This window comes from Apostichopus japonicus, chromosome 16 (assembly GCF_037975245.1).
Source record: "Apostichopus japonicus isolate 1M-3 chromosome 16, ASM3797524v1, whole genome shotgun sequence".
Classification (NCBI taxonomy): Eukaryota; Metazoa; Echinodermata; class Holothuroidea; order Aspidochirotida; family Stichopodidae; genus Apostichopus; species Apostichopus japonicus.
Genome location: NC_092576.1, coordinates 37,696,613 through 37,720,085, shown reverse-complemented (window position 1 = coordinate 37,720,085; position 23,473 = coordinate 37,696,613). Strand labels below are relative to the sequence as shown.

The 23,473-nt window shown below is 35.0% G+C and overlaps 2 protein-coding genes and 1 long non-coding RNA gene across 4 annotated transcripts in view; 2 read left to right on the top strand and 1 right to left on the bottom strand.

Annotated features, from left to right (window-relative positions):
• Positions 1 to 21,268, top strand: part of LOC139982302 (uncharacterized) — a 150,758-nt gene extending 129,490 nt beyond the window's left edge. For both annotated transcript variants that reach the window (XM_071995002.1, XM_071995001.1), the window contains exons 11-13: positions 14,403 to 14,450; positions 19,546 to 19,571; positions 20,993 to 21,268. In XM_071995002.1, coding sequence (XP_071851103.1) covers positions 14,403 to 14,450; positions 19,546 to 19,571; positions 20,993 to 21,053 — 135 coding nt within the window. In that variant the 3' untranslated portion in view covers positions 21,054 to 21,268. The remainder of the gene's footprint in view (positions 1 to 14,402; positions 14,451 to 19,545; positions 19,572 to 20,992) is intronic.
• The window catches only part of LOC139982313 (uncharacterized), a 156,335-nt gene that overhangs the window by 12,678 nt on the left and 120,184 nt on the right, over positions 1 to 23,473 (top strand). The gene's annotated exons all lie outside the window — the stretch shown is intronic.
• Positions 5,372 to 8,900, bottom strand: LOC139982918 (uncharacterized). The gene is made up of 3 exons (XR_011798428.1): positions 8,307 to 8,900; positions 6,396 to 6,616; positions 5,372 to 5,675 (listed from the first exon to the last, which is right to left on the bottom strand). It is a non-coding gene; the product is annotated as an uncharacterized lncRNA (long non-coding RNA).

Genomic DNA, 23,473 nt, shown 5'->3' with positions numbered 1-23,473 from the left:
ATAAATGAGGAATCTGATGAACATTCCAATACTGCAAGTCTTTATTGGACATTTCAGCAGGAGGCAATAACCAATTCTGTTATCGTTACATACTGTAGGTCCTTCATAAAATGCCACTTAAAGAACTGTATTACTTCCTTGGAAGGTGAATTTTATTGTCAAATACAACATCTGTCAAATATTTAGTTTCCCAACCTGTCCAACACCTCCCCCCCCACCCCTCCATTTATCCCGAGTAGTTTACAAAAACTGGGACAGAACATTTTTTGTGGGAAACAAGGTTAAATTATGTTGTTTGAGGTATTGAGCATATATCTATACGTCCCTTTCGAATCTAGATAGTCGGAAGTAGCAAACAATGCAAGGAAAACATGAAGTTCAAGTGGATGCTTTAATTGCTTTTACCCAAAACATTGCTATATTCATTGATAAATATAATCCACTTCAAATTCAGTACCGTTATACAACATGCAAAAGAGTTATGATATTGATGTACTTTCTGAATTTAGACCATTGCAGGTGAACAAGTTTAACATTTTAATTTGACTGTATGTAGAAAACACCGGTTACATAATGAACCTCAGATACAATGTCGTGCAAATGCATATTACTGCTAGGAGCTGTTTAACAAACAGTGAATTTTATAGCTGATAGCATGAATGTGAATGAGCTGAAGTTGTTGAAGTTGCTTTGTTTACATATTTCTGAAAGTAACATGAAATTTCATATTGATTTTTAATGAAAATATTTGCATTTATCAGTAATAAACAGAAAGAAGACATTATGATTTCTGCTAAAGTGTCTTATCTCTGCCTCTTATGTTAAAATTGTGTTCATTGGTTGGTCCTTGTACTTCGAACTTATTGCTCCCTAACTCAGCAAACCCATATTCGATCTGAAGATGCTAATTCAGACAGCTTACTGTTCTAGCAAGTTCTCGACCAATTATATTAATGCATTTGCATCTGGATGAATTTGAATCATGCCAACTATGTAAGGAGCCATTTCTTTAAACCTTGCAAGACTGTGCGAAAAATATATCATTCATTGGTCTGCATGGTATCGAATCTCCATGATGACCACTCATGAACGACCCTTCGACCGCGGACCGGCAGTAGGCTATAGTTGCTGAAAAACCTGACGTGACATAGCGCATAGGCCGAGATATGTCATGATATTTCAAAGCAACTTACCAGATTGTCTTTTTTCTTCTATTTCTCTAAACTATTTGATGACCATATCAAGACATGGGGATCTCAAAATAAAGGATGCTGTGAAACTTTAGAGCAGCTTACAAGGCATGGGAAGTGTTATTTCCAACGATCTAGGAGGTCTTTATAGCTGAAAATTTCCCGTATGCTGAGCGCCAACCCATATGGTGGCACTCCACCTCAGGTAGTAACAAGACGCCCTCCCAGGAATTGTTCAAGCCCCCCCCCAAGCGCCCACCCCCTCCACTGGAACAATCCTGGCTACGTCACTGCATGTACCACAGGTTTATCTGATATCAAAGTGAAAGCGGCTTTCCACAAGAATAAAGAAAGCATATCTACATTTTTGTGTAACACCTACACAACTCAATCCCCACGCAAACAAGACTACCTACGTATAGTTTTCATTGAGGATTCCAATTATTCCTGCAATTTCCTACCAATAACATATGGAAAGTCACTCCTGTTATCGTGGCGGAGCTAGGGGTATTGGTAAGAGGGGGTGAGAATGGTCTGTATGGGCGCTTTCGACTTTATCTAAGCGGAGCGCCACCACAGGTTGGCGCAGAGCGTACAGAAATCTTTTGAGTAAAGATACTCTCTATATGGCCGGAAATGACCCTTTCCGGGCCTTGCTAATTTGCAGATAAACGAAGAATAAATAGGTGTCATAGCCAACAAAATGTGACAAATGTCAATAGGTAGATGAGAGCGCCATAAAAAAAGTCAATACTGCGAATAAGTAAAAAAAGTGATCAATAGCTGAAAAGGGCGCCAGCAGTCCATATTAGTCCGTTGAGGGGGGGGGGGGGGCATCCACCCCCTGACTGTATTGACGCTCCGCCACTGTTGGGAGCTCAGTGTAGGAAGAGAAGGGGGGAGAGGGAGGGTATTTTTTAACGGTTTGGGTGAGCGTCTGCAATGATTCGTAATGACATGTTATCACAAGCGTTCAACATGCTCAAATAAAAAGAATGAATGAGGAAAAATTCATATCACTTTTCAATAATTTTTTGAAACAAATTGAGCGAATTGATCGCTATAAATTGGCTTTATCACGTTCATTGTCATGTTTCTCATATGTACCTTTCTCATATAAAAGAATTCTGTACGTAATGTTATCAGAAATACTTTTAAAATGAAACCAAAGAGATTAAAAATTCTTTCGAATTTGTTAATAATATTGTCTTTTAAGAGACACCGTAGACACGTTGCTCGGTTGGGTTTACTGCAATAGTGGCAAATGGAGACCAATATCCGCACTTAGTGGACCTAATGTTATAGTCGTGCATTGACCTTGAACAGAGGGGCCTACCGTGAAAACATACGGAAAATTCATCCTTTTATATCTCAGCGAGACAATTCCACTGGATACAATAATACGACTCGTCCTTAGATGTGGTTATCATAACAATCACAATAAAAGATATGTATGAAAAGCAGATTAAAGATATGATGGAAACTCAAATGTGGACCAAAAAACGATGTCCCTACGGATGCCGTTTAGTGACATTTACATAATTTGTGTGTAGTAGGTTCCGTAGCTCTTTTGTGGAAAAACTTTGTTATATGCTTAAAGTTGGTAGTTCATCCATGCTTTAGATTAATGAGAGACATAGATCATCACGTTTTATGAGGAGGCTATTTTTAAAAATCTGGGTAATAGGTACTGTAACTCTTTTCTTGGAGAAAGCTTGGTATAGGCGGATAAGGAAGAAATTTTCGAGTTCCTTCCACGCATTAGATACATGAGGGACCTAGTTCATCACGCTTTGCGAGGATATCTCATATATTAGGTGTAAGAGAAGCGGTGATTGTAAGGAAGGGAAGGGGAGAATAAGGGGGGGGGTAAATGATGTTACCAGGGGGACCTAATAATTTGTCCTAAATGAGATTTAAAAAAATCATTAATGTAAGTAAATTTCATTACTGCCTGCTCTCGCTGATTATTTTTAACCCTATAGAGCGGAGTGTGTGAGGTGAAGAAGGGTAGGGCAGGATGGGGGAGAGATGATAAATGACGATGTAACCAGGGGGCTGATAATTCGTTCAATAAGAGATTTGAAAATATATATAGCCTATATATGTAAGTTTATATCATTACTGCCTGCTCCCATTGATTTCTTTCAAACCTAAGTTACGCTTATCGGAAGACTATACGCCGATAATACAATTCTTTAACAAGGAGATGCTTCCAATTTATTAAACTGTGTAACTTTCACTAATCTATTTGGAAAAAAAAATATGCTTTTAAGTTGAAAGACTCAGTAAGGATCAATTAAGTAGAACAAAGATCGTTGCGTGCTGCGTGTAACGATGAAGTTTCCTACATTGGGATGGAAGAGTATCAGGGAGTGTAAGATTGAGTGGGAAGTTAAATGACGGTGTAACTGAGAAATTAAAGAAAATCTTAGTGATAAAATCATTATTGCTTGCTCTTTGCTGATTTAACATTAGAATTAGTGTCTCTAATCATTAGATATTCCTTTAACATACGAGGTACGGTTGGGGAAGGGGGGGGGGTACTAGATGGATTGACGGGGAAGAAGATTGGGAGCCAGTGGCCGGCGGAGCTAGGGATATTGGTCAGAGGGGCGAGAAAGGTCTGTACGGGCGCTTTCGACTTTATCAGGGTCTAAGCGGAGCGCCACCACAGGTTGGCGCAGAGCGTACATAATTTAAGTAATGTATAAATGCATGCGCAGTTGCAACTGTTCACTGTATGTTTATTTTGTTTCACTCCTCAGAGGAATACTGCTACAAACAGTCAAACAACAAACAATTTTCAATTGATCAGGAATACAACAGAAAGTGTCCCTTTCTGTACACTACTGTACAGTATACTGTGTTGCTGACTCAAAACATAAACAGAGATAGAGGCAGTAAATGTGATTGCTTAAAATTCATCAAAAATTGTTGACGATTTGCTTTTTTAAACTTCTACCCAGAAATTTGGCTTTTTACCAAACACATACAGTAGTGGAGATTAGCATGATATTAAAAGACGAGACACAATAAAAATTGTACAATCATATTCAAGCAGTTGATTGTATTTTCAATCCCAGTTTATATTTTCCACAAGGATTATTTCACATAAACCAGGATACTTGCACTATTACATGACCTCAATTTACTGACCTCTCTCATACATGAGAAACATTTTGGGAACTAACTTATACCTCAAGTATTTATCTAGACTTACCAGTATAGGCACATGTATCCAATACCGTTACCAATGCAAATTCCCACAATATCATGGAGTTTCCATGCTTGGAGGGACAAAATTACACACAATACCCCTGGATTGCACAATGTCATACCTATAGTTACAAATGTTGTGGTTTTACAGTATGTTTCATTGGGCTGCACTAGGTTTCCATGACATTGGTGCTAGTTGCATGTGCCTTTGCTGTATTCACTCCCCTCAATTTTGAGGGGAAATAATTTAATTTTGTTTAAAGAATAAACTGGTTCTTGGTGTAATAAAAGACCACAAGCTTTCAGTAATTAAGTCAGGCCTAACATTGTAAACTTTTCCCATAGCATAACCCCTGAAACCCACTTGTAGAATTGTGAAACTGTGGTTCAGAAACAATGCAGTGTACCCCTGGAGATTTTGAGGGATAAAAGTTTGAAAGATTTTGATAATAGTAATCTGCCTAACAAATACCCTTAGTCCTGCACAAGTATCTGTGTGGTGGTTGCTGAAAATTACTGTACTATGGCTTGCTGATCTTGCTTGGAATACAAAATTAAAACATCTTAAAACATGAGAAATGCATTTAAGAACAGTTAAAGCAAGGTAAGGCAGCAAAATATCCAGTAACCTCAACACTTAAGCATCAGGACCACTTCAGTTGTATAACAAGTTCCATGTTCTTGACAAGCAGCTGCAAATGTTCCCTAATACTTACAAAAACATGTAGTGCCACAATGTCACCAAACTAAAATATTTCAAGAAGTACATTGCAAAAGAATGAGTCCATTTATGCAGTAAAATATGTAGAAGACTTCCCATGAAGACTGGTCTGCATTCTCTTGGTTCTGTCTGCTTGAAGCTTATAATATTAATTTCCTCTATCTTTTATATGGTGTAACAGTGTAACATATCCTGGAACTAGTTAGTGTTCTGTTACTGCTACTACATTATCAATCCAACAACTATTCCCAGCAACTTCCTAACTCCATTGAAAGATGTGCTGTGTCCCAGAGGATATATATACATGAGATGTGTGAATCTACTTTGCGATTTACAGGACATACTTTTGCTTTGCTTGGCATCGGCTTCTATGCAAGCTTTTAATTGATAAGCCCAACAAGGAGCTACTGTATACCACTATGTACAGCATGATGAAAAGCTTGGTTGATGATTGTATTCACCCCACTGTAAACTGTGTGATAACCTTGCCTGGCATTTCTAATTAGAGCATATCCTTTGCTGTATTAGCCTGTAGATCTATCCATCTGTTGGTACAAAAAGAAAAGCTTTCTCTTAAAGATATGCTGATTTGGTCCCAATTATAGCACGCGCAATATAGCTTGGAATGTTTTGCGATTACAGAATAGACCTCACATGACCTCACACTCTACAAATGAAGAAAACAATGAACTGTTTTACAAAACTAAATCTCCTGTAATTCAGCCAATATTTTAATCATCTCACAACCTTTCATATTTACTATTTTCACTGTAAATTTCAATTCGTTTATCCATCCCATTTTGGGCCCATTAATTCTTGATTCATCTTGCCTTGTATACAACATTACACATTTTATTTATGCAGCCATGCATTCAATTGGAGCTGAAACAGCTCCCTACCATAGCAAGTGCTTTTAAAAGTTGCAAGTCATTCAAGCTTTACCAATTGAAAAGATTTCAAAATTTAAATATGCATGTACATTTTATGTGGACCTAGCCTGACAATTTGGTGTTGTCTTGCATTGACCTTTAAGATTAAAAACCAGTGAGTGGATATAGCTCTAGTGTAGTTAAATACTATAGAGATAGAGGAAAAGATACCACCACATTAACCAGATCATACAAAAATGTTCATCCCTTCTGATTGTTTCTTTCTTTATTCCATAACTTTGGAATAAATTACCTCAGATGTTACTCGTATTTGAGATAATAGAGTCCTATGGTATCAAGTTTATGAGATGTCAAACCTACAGAATATTAACTTACTGTTTGGTTAATTCAGAAAATATCTTCCATTTTGCTGTCAATGATGCAGTAGGTCACCACATCAGTCTGTCCCAGACGGCATCTGTGCTCTAGCTATGATTGCTGCCGTTCCAACATTGACTTTTTCACTGCATGGCAGCTACATCGTACAGTGTTATTCCCTTGGATAGTGGGCTGTTGTCATTCATCTTGAGAGTGAGAATGTTGATCATCAAATTTGTCTGAGAAAATATTAACAGTGCCAATCAAATAAATATCAAATGGTCAGAGTGTAGATGTGCATTATTTCAATGTTTATTGTACACTTCTCTCCAATATATTTTGGGCCAATACAGAGCTCAGATCTTTAACACTGAATATTGCACATTTAGTCAACTTGGTATTACTTATGGATCTAAATAGACTTAACAAAATGACTTACAGTATATGCAAGGGAGGGGATAGAAGGCTTTATCAAATTTTTGTGTTATATAGATTTTTGGACGATGTTAACTTTTAATTAGGTGCACTCAGCTTTTGTAATGGTTACATTATGGAAATGACTCAATAACCTTTTGGATGCATGGCATTGTTATTTTATACAAATTTTGGCTAGTTATAAATAAGACACTTGAAACACAATGCATCACTTGAGAGACTTAGATTAAAGGTATTCTGCATTGGCCCAAATTTGATGCTGGATTTTCTAGTATTATATCCTTTAACTGTTTTTATTGATACCCTCACTGGGATATTCAGACATCTTACAGTACAGTGGTGTTTAGAATGTCTGAGAATATTTTGGAGAGTAAAGACTTCCAAGAACTTTTTGAAAAGTTCTAGCAATTATAGCATCTTTTATTCAATACAGGCTACTTGTAAGTTACATTTGCATGGTGACTTCAGTCTATAATAATCTAGGCATAGCTACTGTACAGTATAGTAAAGGCTTCATAATTGACGCACCCCCGTAATTGACGCACCTTAAATTATTACTAGCAACGATACAGCAGGCCACCTAAACTTTTTTGCAGCCAAACAGAATTACATATTTCATGAGTTTGAATCCATTTGAGGTATTTGCTGACCAAATTGTGGTATTTTTTAAGCTTTTAACACCCTCCCCCCAGTTTTGCACATTTTTTGGCCATTTGGAAATCTTACACCCTTAAAATACCCAACATTACCTCAATATGAGAACACTACTTTCTGGGACATGACCTGTCAGAGCTTAGAGGCTCAGAGCATAGCAAACAGCATCTAAAGTCAATGGATGTATACTAAGGCCTACACTACAGTTAGCTTATCGACGAATGTGTCAATTTAGGGGTATGAAAGAACTTGACACGGCAGACATTTTGTGGTCAAATTATGCTCAATTGTACGGTGCATAAGCACAGAACCTTAAATATTTTGAGATTAGAACATTTCTGAGGAACTACACATATGAAAAACACATACAGTTGAGTAATTTGGATTTTTCCTTGATAGATATCATTGATCAAATCCTTAAGTGCGTCAATTATAAGCCCACCATGCTACAGTATCTGGTCATGATTAGGGCAATGTACAGTAACATAATTGTCCAGCAAAATCTAAGGCCATATATGATACATACATGCACAGTAGGCTAAGAAGTTAAGCTGACCTACTTGAAATCTAATTTCTCTGGCAGTTGGTATTAATTTGTAGCTCAAACTACAGACCAGTTAACCCTTGACCCAATGCTAAGGTAGTGTGAGGACTTGGACTATGGCCCTAGGCTACAGCCGAACGTAGGCTAGGCCTTACAAGTTTTAGGCTAGAAGCTAGTCTAGACTATAGTATTGAAATATGGGTATGAACAAATAACGTGAAGCTGTATGCAACAACGTTATAATATCAACGTTATTAATATCACCAAACTTTATTGACTAATCTCATGGACCTTACCTGAAGTTGTTGGTGAGACGTTTTCGTTTTAACGGTACTTTTTTAAGAAAAAGTCAACAAGGAAAGAACCTGGGCACGAAAACCAAACTACCCGGCGAACGACTGACCCGATCTCAAGCCCAGTCCCCTTGCATCGAGAGGAAACAGCTACTACACATAATCTTATATTAGCCGAAACTGTTATTGGGTTGCATGCAATGCAGCCTACGGGTATGCTTTAGCGTTAGCCCTGGCGTATACAGTGTACACAGTGTAGAGCGTATACACTGAACACAGGCTACTGCCGCTGTCAAGAAAACTACGGATGCCTGTACGTCAGGTCAACTTATATACCAACTGGGGGATATACTTTGAGAGCAAGACTTAGGTTTACCGTAAGGGTTTGACCAATTTGATTTTTCCTTGCCAAATGACCCAAAAAGTAGGTAGCAACTTATAACGACTGATATGCAGTCCTAGTACCATAAGGTATACTGATGTAAAATTTCAAGTTGATCCAATCATTTCACCTCAGGTAAACCTAAGCACCAACTTGGAGAAGTAAACGTAAATACCAATCCAGTGCTATATATATATATATATATATATATATATATATATATATATATATATATATATATATATATATATATATAGTTATAGTTATAGTTATAGTTATAGTTATAGTTATAGTTATAGTTATAACTGTAAGGACTAGTAAAGTGGCACTTGATCATATAATAGTACTTTCATAAATAATTAGGATTCTATAACTTTTCATTTATCAATTTTATTGATACTACAATGTCTATGTTGTTTAACAGGTTGATGACGTTCAAACTATTACAGAGTTGTGCTCACAAACTCTAGCCATCAATAACAAAGACAGTGAGTCAGTACATAAGTCAGCCATAGAGCTCCTTCAGAAAGCGTCCAGTCATAATGTAAGTACACCGTTAACGGGTCACGTGAGTACGGAACATGTACAAATCTAATATTACATAATCTTTTTCCAGACCACATTATTGTGAGGAAGATAACATACTTAAGAATGTTTTCCATTGATCATTATTGAAAAATGTGTGTAAACAAATAATAAAATAAATGCTTAACATAAACAATCAACAAATATGAAAGTACTAACAACAATTATTCATTAATATCTTTGTTTCTATCAACAATTATTCATTAATATCTCTGTTTCTCCCTCTAAATTGTTGATGGAATGAGTCAGTATTAAAAAACAAATTCATCTGAAAAGTAAACGATTCACCTCCCTATAGCCTTAAGCTAAAACCTCAAAATACACAACGCCCACTTCAACCCCTCCAGTCACCGGGTACAGTTTGTACCTCTAACTGCAAGATTGAGCACAAATCGGTCTTCCTCAATCATTAAACATGATAAAACTTCCTTTAACAATGAATGTAATGAGACTTTTAAAGTATGAACATCAATATATTTACGACACCAAAACCCAATTTCTAATTTTCTTTAAAAAAAACAAATCTTATCAAATACAATTATGTTAAATAAATAAATAAATGCATAAATATCAACAATTGTTTTTAAACAAGATAAACAATCGTGACACCTGCTCTTAAAATATGAGCAATATTATAGATAAGAAAAGGTTTACCGATTATACAACCGTAAACCAACTACCCCTTCTACCTCAGAAAAAAAAACAAATCTTATCAAATATATTTAAAGTAAACAACAAACAATTACATATTTTAATAATCTTTAGAAACAAGATATGTGACACAACGTTAATATTAAAAGTAAAGAATAATAATTCACACGTTGTTATAATATTATTCAACAACAAACAATACAATAATTCAAGACATTCTTTCATCTGTTCTCAAATCCAAAACAAACTATCCTGAAAAACAAATAATTCTGCTTTTGATTATCAAAATGATATTAACATTCACCAAAAAACATACAACTTGTATTTAGTTTTTAATTTAGTAACAAACATACAAAAACGTAAACACAAAAACAAATTCGATTGTGAAATCAATATCTCCATAAAACCACATTAAGATAAAAACAGAACAAATAAATATATTTAATTCTAATAATATAATAGCTAACAACAAAATATGTGTTGAAACTTTAACCCTGATAAAGCGATATTATATTTATTCTGTTTACTATGTTCCTTTCTGCAGATTTGCTCCACACCCCTTAAACAAAAATTACATTTAACATATACATAAGCGTTATTGATGCTCCCACACTTAAAGCACCCATCATTACCCCTACCACACACATCCTTACCAAGTATGACACCCATCGGACCATTTCTCACCCCTGGCACAAGCTTTTACTATAACAACATGACAGTCACTCAAACACCCTCCTAATACCCCGATCAAATATCACTTAACCTTAACACACCCTTCCTTACCATAACACACCCCTCTCTACACCCCTGACATCTCTTGTTCCGTCCATCCCTCACCCCTCTTACAAACCTTTAATTCATTCTATAGGAATAACAATGACTGATTTCTGTAATAAGGCTAACCTTCTTTTTTACCCTTTAACATATTTCAATCAAAATAAAATAAACAAGAAGATGCAACAAACTTTACAAATAAATTCGTTTTTTTAACAAATTCAAACCTCTAATTATTAAATAATCAACAAACATATTACAAATATGATTAAAAAACCTAAATAATATTTAACTAATATTAAATTAAAAATTAAGAAAGTAAATATTCTTAAGTTAACTATGATGTTATTACTTCAATCATTAGTCCTGAAAACAAACATGATCATATTAATTATATTTACTATTTTCCTTTCTTCAGATTCCCATTCACGGTGTGACTCTAGCCTGGTCATTTAGTAAGATTGATGAAAATAGGAACATTATCCGCTCCTCTGGTCTCTCTCTACCAATTCTAACATCAGTAGAGAATATGTGCATACAGAGGAAGGGAGAGAAATGAATAATCATGAAGTTAACGAATATTAAACTATGTATAGCACTCTCAAAGATTCAAGGCACTGTCGTAAGTGTTATTAATAAATATTTCAATATTATTATTAATTAATAAATAAAACTAATTCATATTAATGATGTAAACAATATAGTAATTATTAATATGGTTATATATATATAACACTCACTGAGTGTTTATTGATAGGTTTATATAATTGTAGAAGGAAAACAAAGAAATGAAGAAGACATTGGATCAAGAAATAAACTATCAATGAAAGAGCAGTCATCAGGTGAGGAATATAATGAATGGGAGAGTTACATAGAGAAAAAATGAGACAGAAACACAAGAATTGAACTGTAAATTCTTCCGAAGAATTAAATTTGTTAAAAGAGAGAGAAACGAAGCCCTAGCTTACACACACAAATTAGATATCTTATTAAAATAGTAATAATAATATACTTAAAAGTAGCATTTAATGAGATCAAGATATGAGGCTTCATTAAAACAAAATGTTGCCAAAAGCAACCCAAAGTAAATAACTAAAAACTTCGATCATTTAGAGTAACCACAAGAAATTTTTAAAAATAGAAAGGAAAAGGAAGAACTGCTCAATATTTCCTCTTTGTTTTATCATGACTCTCTCTATTTCCTAATTGATATATGAATTAAACTGATAATTAATGCACATTGATGTTTAACTAAAAAAACAGTCATATAAATTAAACAGATTGGAATTGTCTTCGTCCATTCATATTGGCACCCCTCTCAACTATATTACCATAAGCTTTCCATAATCCACCCCTGCAACTATGCTTGACCACTTACCCCATAATTGGTTTTCGTGCTAAAGATGCACACTGACTGTAGTGACACTTTCAATGGTTTAACACTTTCTTTTGTTCAACACATGTCAATTAAATACTTGAACAATGCAATGCTAAGACGTTGTATTCAATATAACAGACGTGCGCGTCCTTTATAGAAACAAAAAGACATTTACTTACAAACAAGTACCTGGAGATTGCAATAGATACGTCACGTCTAGACACTGTCTTGTTTTAAATTGTTGGGAGGACTTCGTGATGTTTTATGAAGTAGAATATGTTTAATGTTTTTCATTTCTTTCCCTTTTTAGAAAGTAATACTCTAAGCAGGAAAAACAAATAAAGGAATGCTTGAAATAGATTAAGAAAGAAAGTAACCAAAAGGGAAACAAGGTTATAGAGAAACTAAATAAAGAGACAAATAAGAGCAAATTGTGATCAATGCTTAAATTATTTGAAAGTGTCAATATTATATGTATCATTTTAATCCTTAATATAAATTAATACATGTATTTATTTATTAATTTATTTTTTTCCTAAGAACTAATTCTGGGTACATGTCTGGGTACATGTAGTATTAACGAAGTAGGGAAATCTCCCCCCCCCAAAAAAAAAAAAACAACAACAACGAAACAATCTCAGGAACTACTGACACTGTCTGTGATAAAGCTGATCACTTTAAATATTGTCAGTGGTAATATCACCAACATACATCACAATGTCTATGTATATGTGCTGATCACTAACATGTTGTAATATAAGGGAAAGTGGTGAATCAAAAAGTGTTTCACTGTGTTAGTGGCGAGGAGCGTGTGGAGGGTCGTATAAATATATGAAAACTTAATTGTTGAAAATACACCTTCAATACGGTAGTTTATCAAAAATACTTTAAAAGGCTAGTTAACTTTCTTGCCAAGCACCATCTCTTGATGATGATGATGATGATGATGATGATGATGATGATGATAATGATGATGATGATGATGATGATGATGATGATGATGATGATGATGATGATGATGATGATGATGGTGGTGGTGGTGGTGATGATGATGATAATGATGATGATGATGGTGATCTTGCTGGTGATCTTGCTGGTGATCTTGCTGGTGATCGTGGTGGTGATGATGACGATGATGGTGATGGTGATGATGATGATGGTAATGGTCATGGTGATGATGGTGATGGTGATGGTGGTGATGATGATGATGATGATGATGATGATGATGATGATGATGATGATGATGATGATGATGATGATGATGATGATGATGATGATGATGATGATGATGATGATGATGATATTGGTGATGGTGGTAGTGGATTTGATGTTCGCGGTTGTCGTGGTGGTGATGATCCCAAACTTATATTGTTAGGAGTCGAACTGAAATTACACGGGCGTATATATTGTTAGTGGTAACTTTTAAATGATCTCTTTATCGGACCGGAATCATTGAGCAGATCATTTTATATGTAGTTTATCGCCGGAGAATAATTACATAAACAAGAAGCTGGTACATTGTGTAGTAGGGATATTTGAAAAGCCAAACAGTACAGTACACAATAATATTCAAGTTGCTTGCAATGAAGAGTAATTTGAAATAAAAATGCGTTTTATTGTTAAAATATTTCATAACTGATTCACGGTAAATCATTTACAGTAATAACTTCTGTTCTTAATAATGATGATGATGATGATGATGATGATGATGATGATGATGATGATGATGATGATGATGATGATGATGATGATGATGATGATGATGATGATGATGATGATGATGATGATGATGATGATGATGATGATGATGATGATGATGATGATGATGATGATGATGATGATGATGATGATGATGATGATGATGATGATGATGATTACGAAGAAGATGATGGCTATGATGAAGATTAATGCCAAAAGATGATTAATCCTTGCTATAAAATCTCAGGCATAAATGTTCGTGTGCAAAAAAGTGATCTTACTTTCTATGATATAGCTAACGATACATTTGTATTCCTCACAAACGTATACAGCTGCTGATTCGCAATCAAAATATATATCATTCCTTCTGGAAAACACTTATTTAACAGGGAAAATAGCTAACATATTTAAAGCAGCATTATTTGAAGTAATATTTTTACATCTCCAAAAACAATACGATCACTTATTTGAAATTAAAGTCTCTGTCATCAATTTCATGGACAAAATCTTAATTATTCCTGCCGGAGAACATTTATTATTTTTACAGAAAAAAAAATAATTTAAACAAAGTAATATTTGTGTTTACTCCATTCATACCTCAAAATTGATATTCACATTTTGTTATTTACAGACGAAACAAATTGGAGATGAATTGACGGATGCAGAATATCGTCAAGAGGTAATGCTATGCAAATTGTAAATATTCTACTTCATTTGGTAAATCGACCAGAATGATACATACATATACATGTGTTATGTGAAATTCCTGTGTTATCCCATAGTTAATAGCCGTAAATCAATAGCATTAAAGCTATTACACGTGTTCCATTGTAAACATTTGTACTTAAAAAAAAAACACGAAATACTTCCAACAATAAAGATTTTACATGTGGGCGTGGTACAGGTTAAACAAGACCCGGTGGGTGAACATGACGTCTATATGGTATGATATGAGAAAAAAATCCTTTTCAAGAGTAGACAACACTCGTTAACATTCAGAGTTTCTGTCTTCAACTAACTTTTTGGTTACTTGTCAGGCAACTAACTTATGCAGATAAGTTTGTGCCCTAGTCTGTAAACAGATAGGTAATTTTTGCAATTCTCGTATGTAACATGTGGCTTCCCCAGACCAATACAATAATCATATTGTTTAGTGTGCAGGTCAAAGTCGTTTGTGGTCAGCAAAGATCACATTTTTAGTCTTATAGTCAAACGCCTTTTAACACGATTTAGTGAGTACAAGAACCCTATTATTTTGGATGAAGGTCAAAGTTCGTTTTCTTATCTTGGGAGACTACCCTGACTACCCTGACTACCCTGACCACCCTGACTAATGCAAAACCTGCTATAAACTAGTCGGTGGCTCATATAAATTAGTCGGTAAATACCGACTAATGTCACCAACTAATGTAACTGACTAATATACATTTACCGACTAAGATATTGTTGATCGACTAAGCTGATAGACTAGGATGACCGACTAAGAAATCCAACTGACTAAGGAATAAATTAGTTGGTATAGCAACTGACTAAGGCTATGTTAGTCGGTAGAGGCACCAGATGGACTAACGTTATGTTAGTCGGTGGACCAATTTAAGTTTTCAGTGAACATAAGGGGAAGTCCAATCAGCATAAGATTCACATCTTCATGGAGACGTGACCTTTAGATATTTCACAGGGTTTGATTTCTGCAAACCTTAAATGATCATTTACCTATTCCAAATTGTGCAGCAATCTTAATTTTCATTTGGGTAATCTACCATGCATATAATCTCTCTTTGAAGGTAAAACTCCCAAGATTTTCCAGTTGGTTTCAACTGGTTAAATCATGAGCTAACCTAGATCAATGAGGTGATGGGCATTTTGGGGGTCTACTGGCAGGGGTACCCCCACTAATATAAATTACTGGAAATGCCCATCCTTTACATATGAAGTGATACCTATCATTTTCCAGTAGTTTTCAACTGGTTACATCATGAGCTCATCTAGGTCAATGGGGGATGGGCATTTTGGGGGTCTACTGGCAGGGGTACCCCACCAATAAAAATTACTGGCAATGCCCATCCCTTGTATTTGAAGTCCTAACCAACATTTTCCAGTAGGTTTCAAGTGGTTACCTCATGAGCTTACCTAGGTCAGCCGTGAGGGGTCAATCATTGATCACTGACAGGGGTACTGTACCCCGCCACCAACAATTACTGGCAATGGCTATTTGTTGCTCTTGGGTCCATACCTGACACATTGTACTTACTTTGATGTGGTTACCATGAAAGCTGATCGATCTAGGTTAGCTATCAGGTGACTTTAAAATTACTCTCCAGCCACACACACCACAGCCGGTTTGCCAGTCGTCTGGTTTCATATACAGGAATGCACTGTGAACATTGTGATGTACCAGGCAATTGGTTACCTTCCCAGCAAACCAAACCCTATTGGCTCCCGCTCTACAAATTAGTAAAAATTTGACCAAAATTATGTAGCTTGCACGTAAATGATATGCCAGACTTTTTTTTTTTAAACAGGTAATGAAAAGTATCTTTAATATCATTAAACAGTTGGGTATAATAGTTAAACGCACTCTTCCGTCTTTTTTTCTCTATGGTACTTGTTCCTTTGCTATTTGACTCTCGGGTAAACTCTTTTGTTCTGCAAAGTGTACCAATATATCATCCTAAAACATGTCTTTAAGCCATATATAACACAGTTCTCCTCTTCTGTTGTTGCCTCCACACTGGTGTCGTACATCACAAGAAACCTCACCCTTGACTAGGGTATTTGGCTTTTCAATTCTTCCTGGAAAAAAGAAACAGAAAAGTATTCATCATTTGAAAAAAGATAAAAAATAAAGTTGTCAATGCTTCCACTATAGTTTAAATAAAAACAATCCCAAAGTTTGAAGCAGACTGTATAAAGCTGAACATTTGAGCCAGAGTGTCATCACCATTGCAACCAGAATCAAATGCCCAGAATACAGAGATAATAAAAACATATGCTAAATGTGTGTTTGTTTTTATGATCTATAACAATATAACATTTTAGAAACACGAATGCACTGAGCCAACTTATTTATAGGCCTAATCGTTTTTAGTTGTTATTTTGCTTGCTCACATAACAAGCCTGTTTAGACCTACTGTAGGCTAGAGAAGAATCAATACTTTTTTACACTAAGTTTGTCTTTCGGTCGTTTTGATTTAGTCTTACTAGTAGTACTAAAGTATATAATACCGGTGACTAGCCAACATAATTTGTTCAGCATACTGTGACTGTAAGTTTGAAGGTCTAGCCTTGCTTATTCAATATCACATAGCCTACCCATCTAGATTCACATGGGAAATTACAGGAAATCTTTACCAAATGAGTGTAGACTTCAAATAAACTATTGAGACTAATAGTCCCAGCATTTGTTTAGGAATAGATTAGAAGATTATGTGCCACTGTTCAATCTAGCCCAGTACACACATAACACATTGTTAATTGGTGTTTAGAATGCACACTTTAGTGTTGAGAATGCACTGCAGTACCCAGTAGAAGCCTATAGGCTACTCACTGTTATTGCACTTGTGTATTGCGAAACGCCAGCGTAACAACGGTTACAAGTAGCATGGTGGGCTCATAATTGACGCACTTAAAGATTTGATCAACGATATCTATCAAGGAAAAATCCAAATCACTCGACTGTATGTTTTTTTTTTTTCATATGTGTAGTTCCTCAGAAATGTTATGATCTCAAAATATTTAAAGTTCTGTGCTTATGCACCGTACAATTGACCAGAATTTGACCACAAAATGTCTGCCGTGTCGAGTTTTTTCATACCCCTAAATTGACACATTCGTTGTAAAGCTAACTGTAGTGTAGGCCTTAGTATACATCCATTGACTTTAGATGCTGTTTGCTATGCTCTGAGCCTCTAAGCTCAGACTGGTCAGGTTCCAGAGAGCAGTGTTATCATATTGAGGTAATGTTGGTTATTTTTAGGGAGTAAGATTTCCAAATGACCAAAAAATGTGCAAAACTGGTGGGAGGGTGTTAAAAGCTTAAAAAATACCACAATTTGGTCAGCAAATAGCTGAAATGGATTCAAACTCATGAAATATGTAATTCTGCTTGACTGCAAAAAAAGTTTAGGTGGCCTGCTGTATCGTTGCTAGTAATAATTGAAGGTGCGTCAATTACGGGGGTGCGTCAATTATGAAGCCTAGCGTAGCGTAACACTAACCATAATACAGTACTAGTGCCAGTGGCCTAACAATTAACCTTAATTTTACCTTCAAGTTTAAGGAATAACAGGTAGGCCGATGATGGCAGTTAATACCTCCATTCTCCTAAAGACCTTCTTGGGTGATTTACGGTTGAAATTTTCTTAGAGTGATCGTATGAAACTATGCCAAGCCCAGCAAGTTGCCGTTGCCTCTCGGTTTCGAAATTGAATTGAATCGAATTGGGTTAAAATACATTAGTCCGTCGACACCGACTAAGCTACGATTATGGCGTAAATCGTGTGTCCGTATCGTTCTTAGTCCATGGGTTAAAGTACCTTAGTCCGTCGCCACCGACTAAGCTGCGATAATATTTTCCTTAGTCAGTGTAAACTGACTAAGAAGCAGTGATGAAACGAAGATTTTTGCTAGTCCGTGTGCATTGACTAACGTTACAGACTACTTTAACGTTAGTCCGTGGCAATATTGACTAGTTTATTTTTTCAGTGTAGTAGAACCTCCTTGTTGTATTAGTTAGGTCAAATGTCGGCATAAGTACATGTGGCCGTATGAACTTCAGCCAGGGTTAGTTTGAGATCCATTATTGTGCTGCTGCGTATGTAATATATTTAAAGGCATGTAACTGTAGGGAAGGGTTTCCCTGCGCTTTTTTAAGTATAACAAATTTGGTAAGGGGAAATTGTTTTCTTTACTGGGAACTTGTAGTTGATATGAGATCACCTTTTATTTTATAACCAAGCATTTCAATGCAAAAACGATGGATTTAAACCTTGTAATAAAAACCTGTACCGGGGAACTGAAGTGATCTTTCATTTAGCCTTAACAGTGTAATTCTAATACTCATCATTGTACTTAAATGCTAAATCTCTTGACTTACCTCTTTTGTACCACTATGACATATCAACACTTCAATTATGTTTTAATGGATATTTTTGAAGTGAAGTTTTAAGTACTCAGTAGGTTGGATGTAGTATGTTAATTGTAGTATTTTAATGTTGGCACAATTGTCATGTATCGCTGACTGTAAACATTACAACTAATCACAATCTTGGTCAACAGTTTTATCGTCGCATCAGAGTGTTGATGAAATAATGATAGGTACCACGAGCAGCAGAGCAGTGAATTATTAAGTTTAATTTAATTTTTTTAGTTTTCTTAATTTGGTATAAAAGGGTGGCTATATTTGACAGCGTACTAAGAAAATACAGTTTATAAATGAGATTGTTTAGATTGAGAGGTTAGTATGGATTAATGATGTGTGATTAGAAATTACATTTTATCAGTTAAAGGCTTATAATTATGATGATAGGATGTCGCTTTAAAATCGATGCCATTCCATACATGTATGCATTAGTTTGTGCGTTTTGAGAGAAAGTGTCGCACATAAACAGAAGCATTGCATTCATCGCTTAGAGGCAGTCTTGTGTTATCGACTAGGATTCATCGTGGCAAGGATCAAGAGGCTTTCTACCGGTTGAGAGGATTGACGGAGTGGGCATTTTATTGTTTTCTCTTTTTTGTACGTTGATTTCTGTTTTTTTTTTTTTTTTCATCAGGTGAAAAGCTTCCGTCATCGTTACAGGTAAGAAAATAATGCTAATAGAGTGCAAGTTCAAAACACTACAAAACAACATAAAAAGAAACGAGTTTGTTTCATCTCGATATAGAACATATCATATGCACAGCATTGTGCCCAAATAATTACAATGTCCCTAGTGTGAAAATAGTATATTTAAGTAAATATCAAACGTGTAAAGTTGGAATCTTTTATTTAAGAGGACATACACTAATACTAATGCAGATTTAATGGGCTGACTCCGAATGTTGTTAATAACATCTCAGCGGATCATTATTGTTATTTGAAACAAAGACAAACATGTGATGACGCTTTAGTGTAATAAAATATGTTGATATATTCATTCTCATACTGCATAGACACATAACATTACTATGGTTCCATATGGCATATTATTTAAGTATGATCATTTGAATTTATCAACACTGAAAAGTAAGAATAACATTTTCAATTTGTTGAAATTAACTAAAAAATTGATATTCAAAGTTGCTTAGTTTAAAACCGTGCGTTTGAAAAACGTTTCATGTTGTAATGTTTTGCTACTATTCCTTTAAATAATTATATAACATTTATTTTTTTTTCTGTAATGAGAAACCAGTGTGTAACGGCAACATTATTTAAAATTCTGAAGAGATTTCAGTTGTAGAAAATGACAACGCCAAAAGACACCATGGAAGGAAAAGAGGTTGTCTACGTATGTTTCTGCAAGTTTCTGGCATATTTGGTTTAGGTTGGATTGTTATTTAAAGTTTGCCAGAAAGAGTACGTCATTTCAAACAAACGACTTACGAATGTTTCGGTCGATCATATGTTTATAGAAATATTCCTTATCATCGAAGCTAACATTGGCCAGGCTAACTTACACTATGTAATCTGATTGTACATAAATTAGAAAAATTTATAACCAAATGAGAAATTAGACATCCCTCAAATTAGACCGATCCATGGAGGACAGAACAGTAATGTATCATTAGGGTCCCCTTCAATGACCATCCCCACCCCACGTCAGCTTCAATCTAAAACTTGGTAATGTTTCTTAACAGTTTCATGACTGTGAGTTTGCACTTCTGTTTTCCAAGATCATGATGCTAATTGAAGCTACACATGGTGTCACTCTGCTGTTCTTATACATTTTCAGATATTGATTTGACATTTTTACCTTGTCAAGGTCAATGTTGTTTTAAGTTTCATTTAACATGTAGTTGTCAATTGCAGACAAAAAAGCGTAGAATAACTGTTAATTCCCTCACTTGTAATAAAGAACTTGGAAAGCATCAACTCATTCTGATATGTTCTTAAAATATCAATCTGTCTTATATGTTAACTTGGAAGTGCTGGTGGCTATTTTATGTAATATAATGATAAAGGAGTGCTTAACTATGTCTTTTATAATTATACACTAGTTGATCTTACTTTATTCTATACAGAAATAAACCATGGCAGCAGATCTGGATAGTCTCGAGAGGAAACAGGTATCTTGAAACATAATAAGAAGATGACAATACGTTACCAAGTACAGAGTACACTGACTCGAATATTTAACTCAGTTGTCGTAGAAAATGAAGTTCACTTTTCCACCAACTTACTTCATTGTAGAAAGCTGCAGTGGCGTGCCTAAGGTATCAGTCTTAACGTTCCTCGTGCATGTGGGGTTCGGGTTCTTGTCCCTGAAAAGCAAACTCTCAAGTTAAATGTTGACATGAATTCCTCATCATTGGGGCTTAATTAGGGTATATGATAGTCTTAGAGCAAGTCATTGGTAACATATAGATAATCTCGAAGTGGGGAGTCTAATTTACCCCCAAACTGAATGTAAACATTTCCACGAATTATTTTTACCCCTTTTATGACGGTAGAGGTTAGGGCATGGACCCCCTGTTCACCACAACCTTTTACGCACGCCACTAGGAAGCTGTTTGTAATGACTGAAGAATCACAAGAAACATTTCCAGCACAATTAAAGAATGATGATTACGTGTTATACTAATCGGTATGATGCCAGGCACCTGTCTTCAACTAAATTAATTGCAAGGAGAACAAATTTAAATGCTTGACATTACTTTCTGTAATATAAGTCATGCGTTTGAAATATTAAGTTTGATTACATGATTCTATAAGTTGAATGTGAGTGACCAAAAACACTCCTGTCACCATTTATTAGAGTGAAGAAGGTGGGGCATTGCAACCCTTTGTCGCTGTTTCTACTCGTTTGTTAAACTTGTACTTCGTTATTTGAAAAAAAAATACATACCCACCTATTTGGTTGGACTGTTGATCCGCATAATACCGTAGTTATGAAATGAGCTCAATTCTCCCTGAAGCTCAATTTATATTGTACGTGTTACTATTAATTCACATTTTGTTTGCTTTTTTATTGTAAGTTAAGTTTTCCTTTCTCTGATTACGTCATCGTGATATCACTGCCAATCCAGGTACTGATCTCATGCTACTTGATACATATTGTAGTCCTAGACATTTAAAGCAAAAGGCTGCCAGCCCAATTGGTGTTGGTAAACTACTGTCATATTTGACGCAAACTCAGTCTCATTTTTAAAATGGAAGAAATTCGAGTCTCATGACTAAAGCAACTGGACTACTAGTCTAGCAGACACACCATTCATTCTGCTGTCACTAGAAGTATCACACATTTAAACAGCATACATCTCGTATAGTAGCAAGTAACACGTTCGTTATAAAATTACAAAGGCACATAGGCTAGTCCAAAATGAAACTTTATTTTTCTGTTGAATAAGTATATAATATTGATTTGGGTGAGTAACAAATAAGACCTTATAAACCTGGATTACCAAATTAACATTATTTTAAAAAAGAAGGTTGACGTCATCATCGAATTATGATCAAAAGAACATTTCAAACATATTTTAATTGCGAACTTCCGAAAAACGGGAATATTTTTAAAAAGATACTTCGGAATAATATTTTCCTTTTTTTGTTTCTAAAAACGAGACATATCAATAATATAATTCTTCCTGAAGTCGTGTTTGATGTTTTGTAAAACATCATATATACCGAGGACTATTTTACTACAATAACTGCAAAAAGTTTTCTGAATTATAAGGATACTATGAAACGGAGCTTGTGAAACGAAATACGTCCAAATACGTGGTGAAGATGATTGCAAGAATTAGGTCACGTGACCATACCTTTGTGATATCAAATAGCATCCCCATGCGAGATGATATGACTTAATATGTTTATCATATTCATTGTGGTAAATGTTTTGACATATGCATTTAAATAACACAACATTTTCGTGGAAATAAAATTGAAAAACTGTATTTAATCAATAAAGATGTGTTTATGGTAATTCCTGAGCTATAAAACAAACCATGCATGTTTTCGGAATAAAGCCTCATATATGCTTTTGTATATTTACGTATTTGTATTATTTTTCTTATCATTGTCCTTCTTAGCTTCTTAAGTTTTGCATTTTTTGGCATAGAGTCTTCCTGAAGAGAAATAGAAATGTAAACGGGGAATTTAAATCTCATAATTTCTTTGATCTTCTAGTTATACCGATAAACCAGAGTGCTATATAATCAGACAATTTGAAATGATTTTCTTTAATTATAAAGGTAAGAAGACGTTACTTTTTGATATAAAGACATGGTGCAACATGAACTATTTGGTAATATATCTCAGAATAAATTTGTATTTTGAGCTGTATTTTGTTGCTTTGTGAGTTCTAAATCATATTGTTTCCTTTTATTAAGATTTGATTTGATTTTATATTAGTTTCCTGTCAAGAAATTGAAACATGCAGTATATACCCCGACATTATACAACCTTACTTTAGCCTCTAAGTAGTAACACAAACATGGTACTTTATTTTTGCAAATTGAAAACAAATTAAATTCCAGGAATTATAAATGAATAAGAGTTAACTT